Raw genomic sequence first — 13,101 nt, forward strand, 5'->3', positions numbered from 1 at the left:
GAGACTGATCAGGATATTTGCGGACTAGTCATTCCACAAGAAGCGTGAAACGCTGAACGTAACATTAATCACACGTACAAAACATTTCTTAAACACATAATCAAATGAAACACACATACACATATACAGTTATACATATATATATATATATATATATATATATATATATATATATATATATATACACACACACATGTGAATGTAATTACAGACCTCTAGAAATCCAATAAATATTTATGTAGAATTAGCATATGTGGAAGATTAATTAGAGGCAGAGCGTATGATGTCTGTAGATGATGTATGGCTAGGTGTTCAACGTTGATTGATTATAGCTGTTTGTAATGCTTTCTACCGCTGTTTCTGAACAGCTAATGATGATTGCGTATTATTTGGGAAGCTTATTCCTCAAACTGCAATATCCCCGGGTTTTATTTATTTATTTTTACAATTATGGATTGGTCTTTTTTAATTCTATAAAAATATGGAAAGAAACCAAATAAGTTGTGCTTTCCTAATGTGTCATCAAGTATTTCAAATTATATATTCTTAATTTTGTAGAGTTAATGTATGAAGTAATGAAATGCCATTTAGAAAATTTAAAAACAAACCCAGAAAAATCATCTCAAAGATTTAATTCATTATCTCAATCACCAGCACTTCGAACACAACTATCACCACACAACAACCAACACCACACAACAATCAACACCACACAACAATCAACACCACACAACAACTATCACCACACAACCATCACCCCACAACAATCAGCACCACAACAATCAGCACCACAACAACGTCCAGTGTGCGATCACTCTAGCGTAATGGTGGAAGAGTGCATTGGGGGCATTGTAGGGCTACTTGCTTGGTTGAAGATGGCGCCAGTCGATCGTGCGTGTCATAGAGCTTCGTTGCTCGTGCAGTTTCTGGCAATGACGTGTACATGCGTCTGCGTCGAAATGGCGCAAAATTGTAATGTTCATAATGAAAATGACTGACGCTGAATCGTTCGCGAATTGGCGCCAGCGTTCACCTTTTCCTATTAACATTACCACCGATATCGTTATCGTTATCACCATCATCACTGTCACTATCATCCTCATCTTCCTCTTCATCACCATCATCATAATCATCATCGTAATCACCATCATCTCCCTCATCATCATCAGATCACCTCTTTCGAGATTCAGAGCCACCAAAAGCCTCCCTACCTCCATCATTTTCTTCTTCAGCTCTGTGTCTTTTGATATCCCGCGTTGGTCATCCTGTAGATAAATTTTTTTATCAATTTCAAATTTTAATTTTAACAAAAATAATATAAATAATAATAGCTATTATTATTATTATTATTATTATTATTATTATTATTATTATTATTATTAATGTTATTAGCAAGTCCATTTTTCTTTGTTTCCAAAATTTTAAAAAGTTGTCGTAATTTTTATTTCTTACTGTTGGTCGGAATCTACTTTAAAAATGCTTAACTTGAGTTGTTGTGTTAGTAATAATATTATTATCATTAGTATCAACTGTTTATTATCATCGATATATCATTCGTCAGACTTGATTTATCACCAATTCTATGATAATTTTGCCAACATGGTGAGTGAAAAATTTGTTGGAAACAATTGTAATGACAAGACAATACGGAGCCTAAAAATAAATTGAAAAATAAATACTATCTGCTAGAGTTTGAGTGTGAAAAGTGCGATTTTACAGCGTCTTCGTGTGGCCATAATTACAGCGTTCGAGTGAAAGTTGTATATGAAGCTAATTTGGAGGTAGGTTTTGACGTCACGAATGGGTTTGTACATTTTGTGTATGTTTGAGGGTAACGACCTGCAGATGTGTTTGTTTGTTTGTATATTTGTATTTTTGTTTGTACGTTTGTATGTTTGTTTGTATATTTATTTGATTGTATATATGTTTATTTGAAAGGTTTGATCACAACAACAAATTCGTATGTTTGTGAAAATATATACTAAATATTTTGAAAATGTGTTTCAGCATTTGTTAATGGGTTTACTTTTTGTGTAGCAAGCAGCAGTAGCAGCAGTAGCAGCAATAGTAGCAGAAGCAGCAGCAGCAAACTGTGTACACAATATACGTACATGTGTTTATTAGTCATCGCTCATGGTTCGGCCATTAATCAAACAACGCAGTCATTTCGGGCAGACTCTAAATCACACGGCTTAAATTAATTGCATATTTATTAAGATGTTTCAATGTTCAATTCGTCCATTCACCAAACCCCGCAATATATTTATGAGATCGTTCGCTTGCTACCAAGTGCGGTTGAGAAGAGGAAATTTATTTTCAACGTTGTTCATGTAATTTTTTGTCGGGTTTCCAATTTAATGCAGTGTTGGTACTCGTTCACTTGATTGTTTGCTTATTTAGCTTGTTCGTTTGTTTCTTTACATAAGTGCCTTTTTGGCTTCCTAAGGTTTATTTTAATTTGATTTTAATGCGAAAGGCTCTGTCAAATTGAATTATCATTACAACTAACACTCGAACACAAACAGAACAACAGCAACATAAATGTTTATAATACAAAATCAATGTAGAAATGGGCAGGCAGGCAGTCGCGTCTTACGTGCCAACTAGAAGGCCCGTAGTAAAGTAAGTAGAACTGAACACATAAAAATATTTTCAAAGAAAGGAAACAACATAACTAACAAATGAGTTTAATGGAGACAGACAAAAATTATTTTACAGCAAACAACCAGCAAAACAGCGCCTGAGTTGTTGCTCAGAGTTAACAAAACTTTTACACATAAAACTGAATTTGCATAAACAAACCATTCGGCAGCACGCGCAAATTGAAAAATTATTCACTTATTAAAATTGAAATTAAATGACCTCACGTTAATAACTTTTTTAATTTTCAATATCTCCTAAAAAAACAGTATCTTAAAAAAAGTCTCAACCTTATCACGACTCACAAATGAAAATTAAACATTTAAACATTTGAACAAAACATTAAGAGAGCAACCTTGAAATTAGGTTGTTTGCAATTAATAGATCATCAAAAACGGCCATAAAAAAAAAGAAAATTGAAAGACAAAAAACAAGTAAGCAAACAATTATGCCTATGAAAAATTACAAACAAATGCAAAATTTTACTGGAAACAAGTTAAAAAAATATAAAAAAACATAAAAATACAGTTTATGTGTGTGTGATGTGTGTGTATGTTTGCATGTTTGCACGGTAAGGAATCGAGTTGATGGATTGGCGAATGTTGCATGGCCGGATGTCCACACACTTTCCAGATGTCATCAAGAAGGAAGAGAAATTTAACTCTTGAACAGTTTAACGTGAAAAATTGCACACATTTTTTTCCAGCCCGCCATCTTCTGATACGCCAAGACAAGCATAACACGTGTAACTCAATCGAGTAACATACAAAAAACAATCACGCGTACCGTGAACCACATAACAACACACGGACACTGAACACATGACATTCTAGTTAGAACATGTAATCTACCACACTAACACAATGTTTTTTTTTCTTATTATCGTCAATTTGATTTGACGAAATAAAAACTGAAATAAAGTTTGAAAATTTTTTTCTTGGGTGGAGTAGCCCAAAAATCTCCTTTCTTACATGCCCTCCGGTTAAAATTTTTTGGTTTTCTGGTCATTCACAGATGTTTTATTTTTTGATCTTCTTTCAGCAATGCAAAATTTGCAGAAAATTCTCTAAATTAATTTAGATACATTAATAATTAATAAACAAGGGTAAAATGAAATAAATAAGTTTAATTATGGGACACTTTATGAAAATTCGAAATCGAAATGTTGATTAATTAAAAGTTATTTTTGAATGAAGTGAAAATAGATTAGATTAAAAAAATTTAATTTCGATCCGAATGCTGGTTCCAACACGCTTCAGCGTTTTTAATTTGTTTAATGTCATCCGAGCCTAACCAGAACAACTGCATACATACATACATAGGTCTATCTCTACTGTATACTTAATATGGAGCAAGTATGTGTCGTGTATATATATATCTGTGTATTTGTGTTTGTTTGTCTTTGTGTGTGTATGTGTGCGCGCGCGCGTGTGTGTCTGTGCGTGTGTGTTTGTTTGATATTCTTTTTTTTTATGTGCTACTTACATGAGTGTGCTGGTACATCATTTGCAAGAATCATTTTTGTTGTAAAACTTGAATGATTTCACTTATATTCTCGAAAATTCTTTCGGCTGCCTTCTAAATTCTTCCATTTCTCATCTCCTTTGATGTACAAAAACTTTATAAATAAATAATTTTTAATTTGAATAATTTTTAAAAAGTGTTCATTTCTACATACATATCCATTAGTGCTGCATGAATTCTACCGAATTTTTGGCTTTAAGCAGCAATTTAAAGTTTGTGTCTTTTCATTACTTGATTGCTTAATCACATATGGCGTCTGTTTCATTTGATATATATTATATCATTTTAACCTGAATAAAATATAATTCAAAAGTATTACAATTAATTTATTGCTACGTTTAAAAATTTCACGCGCACAGCCCGGCGACAAAAATGCACGCTAATGGTCATAAATCGATGTTTATATGATCTCCGGAGGTCTAGTAAACATCTATAAAGACTTCTGCATTCTCACATTTATGCGCATTTCTTCCTCACAGGCAAATTTCGTTATCTTGAATTATTATTTTGGTTATTTGGTTGGTTACGAATTTTCATATTAAAATTTTTAAATGGTTTGTATTAGACTTTTTGGAAAAAAATCAGTTAAGAAACATTTATTTCTTTTTATTTGATGAGTATTTATAGTTGCTAGATGTGTGTAAAATGTGCGACTGTTAAGTTTGAAAAAATTATAAAAAAATACAGAAACATAACAACGAATTTGTGTTTTTCTTGAGGCGAACAGTTGGACCATGTGGGAGATAAATCAATTTTTTAATTTTTTATCGAATGCTTGAAAGTGTTTGACCGTGAAAAACACAAGTTATTGCGACAAACATTACAATATTATTATTGTATTCTATCCTATTTAAAAGTGTGTGCTAGCTAAACATAACCAAATAGTCGTTATATCATTATATCTATCAAATAACTCCAGTAGTAAAATTCGCATCAGCGGCTGCTGTATGATCAGTAGTAACTTTAGATGTAATAATAGGAGTGGTAGCAGCAGAAAGTATGAAATGCAGGAAAAGTAAAGTAGAAGCAGTGATAGAAGTAGTAAAAGTAGTAAATTAGTAAAAGTAGAAGCAGTAGTAGCAGAAGTAGTTGCAATTCTGTTCAACCATGCTTTATTGGTCCTCGGTGAGTCCTTCTTAGACCAACTAAACTGAAAAACTAAAGAAAAATTGAAAACTGATAAAGCTTGTTCATGCAATGAAAGAACCATGGATGCCAGACAAATAGTTAACTTCGAAACACAGAAACTCAAACATCGGAAACAAATAGTTACACACATGCATGCAACATACGTAAGAAGGCATACAAAGGCGTTATATACAAAAGAAATACAAACCAATAAACATACATACATACAGAGAAATCATTTAAAATCTTTTTTAAACTCCAAAATAAAAAATTTTCCTGATCATTATGATTTATAATTGAGAGAATAAAATTTTTCTTTGAAGAAATGTAAATAAATGATCGGAGCAATTGAAGAAGACTACTCAAAATAATAGGAGACATAATTCATTCTTGGCGAAAAATTATCAACCTATTTATTCATCCATTCATTCTTTCATTCATTTTTTTGAATTCATTTTATCATACATCTATTTATATTCAATTATTCATTCATTCATTCCCTCACCCATCCATCCAGACAATCATTCAATCGTTTATAGCGGTCATAAATGTATGTAAGCAAAAGATTGAAAAATAATACTTTGTTATACAAATATTATACAATGTTTTATTTAGAATTTAAAATAATTTCATGAATTTAAACATTTCAAATCATCAGATATTAAAATGGCAATCTTATGAAATGTTCAAACGCAATGAATGTGTCATTAAATACTTTCTCCTCTCTTAGCACGCTTTTAAATGGTATTAAAATAAATTTAAACAAAACTTGACTCTAGCACTTTTGTTCAGTTTTTGTCTATAAAAAAATGTGTAATTGTCTGAACATGCGTTTGTATCAATGTGTGTACAGGTAGAGATTGTTTGTTGTTTGTATGTATGTAGGGTGTGATGTTTGTCTTTATATCAGAAAGGGCATTTTTTAATTTGGTATTTTAGGCGCGTATTCTCTATGTTTTGCTCGAGCGATTTGCTTATTTTCGATTGTCATTCATTTACGTCAGGTTCGTATGACCAAGAAAACTGATTTTCGTTGGTGGTTGGGTGTATGTATTTTGCTGATGTTATGGTACAAAAAACAAATATTTAAATTATTTAATAATTTATTTGAAATAAGTAATTGATAAAAAAAATACTACAAAATGGAAAAATAAAAATAAAATTATTAATTGACATGAAAAAAAATAATAGTATGGAAAAAAGTTTGAAGATGGACACGGCGTGAGGTATCGTGTCCAGGGGATATTGCTCATACGTACGTCACGTGTAATTACATTAATGATGATGACGCAATCATCTGCGAACGACCATTATCATCACCATCATCCTCATCATCATCATCATCATCAGTGTCGTTAACATCATTAACATTATCGTCAATTTCATCTTCATCGTCTATAACATCATTATCTTCTTTATCATATCATCTATAATATTATTTTCATAACCATCTCAACATGATTCTTGGTCGTCGTCGTCGTAATCGTAATCATTACTGTTATCATCGTCATTATCTGTTTCTCTGTTTCTCTCTTTTTTTTCTCTCTTTCTCTCTCTCTTTTAGAAACATAAACCTACGCTTATCTAAAAATTGCAAACTTGATTGCAAACACAAATATATACAAAAGTCTAATTTATAAGCATACATCAAAACGCATATGCACCTAGACTTACCTTAAAAAAGTTCTCATTCCCCGCTAAACTTTTTGAAGAGCATACGTTAATAAAATCCCGAAAGAAATCTCATCACGTAAACGCCATTCTAAATTATTTGGAGGCCTCTCCTTACAAAAAAACATCAGACAATCCTCAATAATATCAGTCAGTCAGTGGAATTTTTGGACCTAGGTTCACCCTTCTTGTTATACATTTGATTGTGTTGCGTGGTATTGTATTGTATTGTAAAGGACTGTATTGAGATGGTATTGTTTTGTATTGTTTTGTATTGTATTGTATCGTATTGTTTTGTACGTATGACATTGTATTATTGTGAGTTGTAGAGTATTGTTGTATTATATTTCTCGAATTTTTTGGCGTTTCTCATTAGTTTGTTTTAGATTCATTACTAAATAAATTCTACATTAATTTTTATAAAATGTCAAATGCATTGAGTTCAAACTTAAAATGAGATTAACAAACTCTTGGATCAAATATTTGTGAATATAAGATGAAAATTTCAGAATATAAAAATTTGCTAGACATTAATCACAATCTAGAAATAATCTCATTTCATATTTGAAGTTAAATCAATAATATGACTACGGAGATAGTTGTTGTTGATCAAAATAGATAAATATGCGTTTTATTTTTTTAAAGAACATTAACTTTTCTATTTTTCTTTGTTAAATTCAGTTTAATAAATCTAGAAAATTGGAAAATCTAGATAAAAAGATTGATCAGTTAGTTAGTAAACTAAGTGATTAAAAAATATTTTTGTATGAACATATATACATTGAGAATCAAAAGAAAAAAATCAAATCTACTAAAACATTTTACAAAACAAACTTATGAATTACAAAAAGACATAAACCAAGAAACGAGATTCACTACTAATTAAGCCATCAAACAAACAAACTCAACAACGCAACAACAAGCATCAACAACGTCACCCCAAGCAAAAATAAACTCTGCGAAACCAACAACAACCTCAAAAACAACAACAATTAACTCTATTAAGCCATCAACAGCCTTGAAAACAACAACAATAAACTCTACTAAACTAACAACAACCTCAAAAACAACAACAATTAACTCTACTAAACTAACAACAACCTCAAAAACAACAACAATAAACTCTATAAAACCAACAACAACCTTGAAAACAACAACAATAAACTCTACTAAAGACGCTAAACCAACAACAACCTGAAAAACAACAACACCACCAAAAAACGACAAAAATTACTAGATACAAACCAGGAGAGAGAAAAAATTACTACTCCGTTGACGAATTCGTAGGGGTCGTTGGTTCAACATAAACATCGCAAAATGATAGCGGGAAACTGTAAAACTCTTGCAAGTAACAACGGGCTATCTCATTTGCTTCATGCATTGTGACTTTAAAAAATAATACATTATTTTTCATCAATTTATATTTATATTCTGGATGAATGAACTATATTTGAATGTATATTTCACTCTTTTCAATCATTTTTACTGTTAGTCATAAACGTATTAACGTAAATTTTTAAAATTTATGCGTTAATCTCTATAAACGATTTAACGGTAGATTCTAGCGTCGGTATCCGTCTAACTACACATTTGTATGGCGTGTTTGGGACTCATAGTATTTTTTCGAATGGTTTTTTTTGTCTGTAGTAGTACAACTTGTAAGATAGTTTTCATTTTCATTTTTTGTTCACGTTGAAAACAAACGATTAACAAATAAATAAAACTAAATTAAAGTGAATACACTTAAATTAAAATGAATAAAATTGATTAAGAATATTAGGAAATTTGTGAATAGTCGCAGTATTATTAGTGTTGCTATTACTTATCACCAAATATGTACCAAAACACCTAATTTCATAATCAAGACACTTTTCGGCTTTGCGATTTTTGTAGTATATAGTTCAAACCGTTTCACAAATTTCATAATTAAATTAGAATTTAATTCAAATCTTTTTAAAATCTAAAAAATTTACTCTAATTTCACTCAGATCTTTATAAAAATTCAAGATCTTTACAAATGTAAATCAAATCTTTTCAAAATTTTAAAATTTTTTGTGAATTCAATTCTCTAGCTCGTGAATTACTTCAGCCTAGCGTACGAATCATTCCTCGGACATATATAAATAAAAACACAGCAGATTCAGCGCGAATCGCATCACGTCCAGCAGAGTTTTTCTCTCCGCAACATTTTACTTCCACGATTGAGAACATTGATTTTAATTTTTCCTCTCACTGCGTCCCAGAAAAATGTTTGCCACTTACATTTTCGTGAGTGCCTGCTTCCTTCCTTCCATGCGTTCGCTCGCTCAGTTTCAACACTTGGACGTTCGTTTGTAATTTTTTTTAAACTTCTTCGGCTGTTGCTTTTCAATGAATGAACAATGAGGATTTGTCGTTTGGAATGTATAGACACAAATACACGCACACACACACACACACACACGTACATATACTTACATATACACCCACATACACATACATGCCCACATACACACCCACATACTCACACATACATATACAATCAAGCGTAATTAAAAAAATGAGCGGATGAGTGGATGAATAAATGAATGAATAAACCAATGAAAGATAAAAGAATGAATGAATAAATGAATAGTTAGACGAGAGGAGGTGTATTTGTAAAGCAATACACATCTCGTCAATAGGTTTGCGAGCTCTGCAAAGCAGCATGGCACGCTGTCTCATTCATTCTCTTAAAGTGATTCCATCTCTGAGAAGACATTCATTCAACTGCCACGTCAAATGGACATTTGCAAGCTTTTCAACAAATTGTTTCAGACCGTCGTTTACGCTGCTTGCGATAAAATCGATTTTTTTCTTCTTCTTCATTCTTATTCATCTCTCAACAAAATTTCTGTTTTCCTCCGCAAAAGAGGCGCTTCCTATAATTTGGTCACAACGTTTAGGATTGATTTTAAATTTTTTCATAAAAAATTTCAATTTTATTTGTTTTAAAATGCAAAACATTAAACTAAATTTTATGCGATTTATAAGATATAGTAATTAAATTGTTTTATATATACATGTGTGTGTGTGTGTGTGTGGTGTGTGTGTAAGTAAAATTTCAACTATTAGCAATTAAAGTGCTCCTACTTTTTCAAATTTGAAAAATTTAATTTGCCAATTTCCAGAACATGCCCATAATATTTTTATCATCGCCAAGGTCGGAAGAACTCTTCACAGCAGATTGTTTGTTTTGTCTTAGAAAAAAATCAATTTAGAGATACTAAAATGAAACACTGGTGTCCACTTCACCTGTGGAGTTTGAGCAATTATCTCTCTAATTTTAACCCTCTCTCTCTTTCTCTCTCTCTCTCTCTCTCTTTCTTTTGTTATTTATATTTTTTAGTACAATCTACTTCATTATTTATATTCTCACTAATCCATTCATCTCCCTAGAAATCTTTTTTTTCAAAAGTTAAAAATTTTTTTAGCTCAAAAAAACATTTTAAATTTTAATTGAAAATCTTCGTATCTTTAAAATTCTTATAATTGCCAATTTGAATATTTTTAACCTAGGCAGATAAAATTGCGTTAAGGCATCATCCACACAAAAGTTCATTTATCCAATCACATTCTTTTTTCATCACACGCACGCAAACAAACACACACGCACGCACACAAACACACACGTACTCACACAAACATACACACCCACTTATCTACCATTCAATAGAACAGATAGACAAAGAAACAAGCGGATAAACAGAGAGGCAGAAAAACAAAGCCTCACCCAAACAGACAAGATATTTGAACATGTGAGCACATAAAAAGCATCAGATGAACGCTAGATATGACTAACAGGAGCAATAAGAGACCAACACGTCATTTCTCTGACGTCATAATCAGCTGTATTTCATGATGTCATCAACCACGCATATAAAAATAAACAACAACAGCAATAATAACAATATTCTTATGAGGCCAAACAAAACAATACTAATATAGGTATTGCAACCTTCAAAAAAATTATCATATATGAGCATATTTGTGAGTTTGGGTGTATGTATGTGTGTGTGTGTGTGTGTATGTGAGTGTGTATGTGAGTGTGTGCGTGTGTGCGTGTTTGTCTACCCATATAGCTATATTATAATTTGTTTGTATGGTAATATTTATGCCCATATATGGATATAAAAGTAGCAACATTTGTCTTCATGTTATTGCTGTTTAATGATGGTTTATACAATGCCGTTCCTGACAGTTGCATGAACGATAAATGTGGAAACAACAGTGTAGTGAATCATCATAAACAACATCAACCACACCAGCCACACCAGTCACATCAGCCACACCAGCCACACCAGCCACATCAGCCACATCATTCACATCAGCCACATCATTCACATCAGCCACATCAGCCACATCATTCACATCAGCCACATCAGCCACTACAACTACATCAACTATATCAACAACAACAACAACAGCAACCTTAATAACAACACCAACAAAATCATTAAAAGACATGCATCAAATACGGCATCAACAGTGCTGAACAACATTAAAAAGAAATTATCGAAAAACATCTTCATCATTAATCATCAGTTAATGGTGATGATAAAGATTTGTGATGACGAAGAAGATGATGGTGAACATGGTGATGATGAAGATAATGACAATGATGATAACGATTAAAACGATTGCGTTGACGACGATGATGATTTCGATGATGTCATTACAATTTTTACTGATATCAAAGATAAAGTTGATGTGGTTGTTTTTGGTAATGAAGTCACCGTTGGCACTCTCGCCATGATGATGATGACGATAATGACGGTGATGACGATAGTCTGTCTATAGTAGGTACTGTTCATGTGTGTATATTTGTGTACAGATGATGATAATACCGGAAAGATGAAGACATTGCCTCACGATGAGACCACTGTCTCACGATGAGACCACTGTCTCATTGTCTCATATCCGAATCATCAGTTAAACCTGTCCTCAATAAAATCTTTAATTTCTTGAAGAATTATGATGATGGTGATGACGATGGTGATGATGATTATGATGAATATAATGAGGAACTGTTTATGTGTGTACAGTGATGTACGTGTGTGTACAGACGACGATGATGACGTTGACGATGATTGTAATGATAATGATTGGTGAATGTGGTTGTAATGATTGAGGCTGTGAAATGGCAGGAATGATGGATGGTGATGAAAAAGATGATTCGATATTAGTTGCTGGTTGCAATGACTATTCTGTCCTGATCTCATCTACATTCTCCGATGGATAGCATTCACATAATAACATTTACACGGTATAATTATTCTTTCATTCATTCATTCATTTATTCATCCATCCAATCATTGATTGATTGATTTATTCATTTATTCATCCATCTGTCCATACATCTATTTCTTTGTCCGATATTTTCAAACAGTTGTCAAAGAAATTTCAATAACATATAACCGATGAAATATCGCTGACGCTTTTCTAGAAATCCATTGAAACTAACTTGGGTTGATAAGGGGTGCTAGAATAAGGATGAGATCGTTGCAGAAATGATGAGACCGTTGCAGAAATGATGAGACCGTTGCAGAAATGATGAGACCGTTGCAGAAATGATGAGACCGTTGCAGAAATGATGAGACCGTTGCTTCGCGATGCAACATTCGAATCACCAGTTAAACTTGTTCTCAATAAAAGGCTTCATTTCGTGAAGAATTTATTGTCGCACAGACTGTTCGTTTGTTCTACTTAGATAACGCAAACGCAATTTGTATACGTGTGTATGTGTGTGTGTTTTGTGTGTGTGTTTGTGTGTGTATGTGTGTGTGTGTTGTGTGTGTGTTTGTGTATTTGTGTGTGTGTTGTGTGTGTATTTGTGTGTGTATGTTGTGTGTATTTGTGTGTGTTTGTGTGTGTATGTTATGTGTATTTGTGTTTGTATGTGTGTGTATGCTGTGTGTATTTGTGTGTGCTGTGTGTGTTGTGTGTGTGTGTGCTCGGTTGATGATTCTTCCATAATCTAATGGCAAAATATTTCGCATCCAAGTTTTTCTTATTAGTTTTAGTAATTATTAGTATAATATATAAGATTTGAAAGTTATTAGTCGCGATGTGGAAATGTTGAAGTGGAAGTTAATTTTCTATTCTCATTCTCTGGTGATG

At 32.2% G+C, this 13,101-nt stretch overlaps 2 protein-coding genes across 2 annotated transcripts; one reads left to right on the forward strand and one right to left on the reverse strand.

Moving 5' to 3' along the window:
• Positions 1 to 816: 816 nt before the first annotated feature.
• HELRODRAFT_167384 (hypothetical protein) lies at positions 817 to 2,113 on the reverse strand (the record flags this gene model as incomplete). Its single annotated transcript, XM_009012893.1, has 4 exons — positions 817 to 949; positions 1,034 to 1,109; positions 1,175 to 1,265; positions 2,027 to 2,113. The coding sequence occupies 4 exons, from the start codon at positions 2,111 to 2,113 to the stop codon at positions 817 to 819; spliced, it is 387 nt and encodes a 128-aa protein (XP_009011141.1).
• An 8,002-nt stretch (positions 2,114 to 10,115) lies between these two features.
• On the forward strand, positions 10,116 to 11,616 carry HELRODRAFT_167385 (hypothetical protein; the record flags this gene model as incomplete). Its single annotated transcript, XM_009012894.1, has 2 exons — positions 10,116 to 10,144; positions 11,250 to 11,616. 2 exons carry the CDS (start codon positions 10,116 to 10,118, stop codon positions 11,614 to 11,616), a joined length of 396 nt encoding a protein of 131 aa, XP_009011142.1.
• Positions 11,617 to 13,101: the final 1,485 nt, after the last annotated feature.

Source organism: Helobdella robusta, assembly GCF_000326865.2.
Source record: "Helobdella robusta unplaced genomic scaffold HELROscaffold_11, whole genome shotgun sequence".
NCBI classification, from domain to species: Eukaryota; Metazoa; Annelida; class Clitellata; order Rhynchobdellida; family Glossiphoniidae; genus Helobdella; species Helobdella robusta.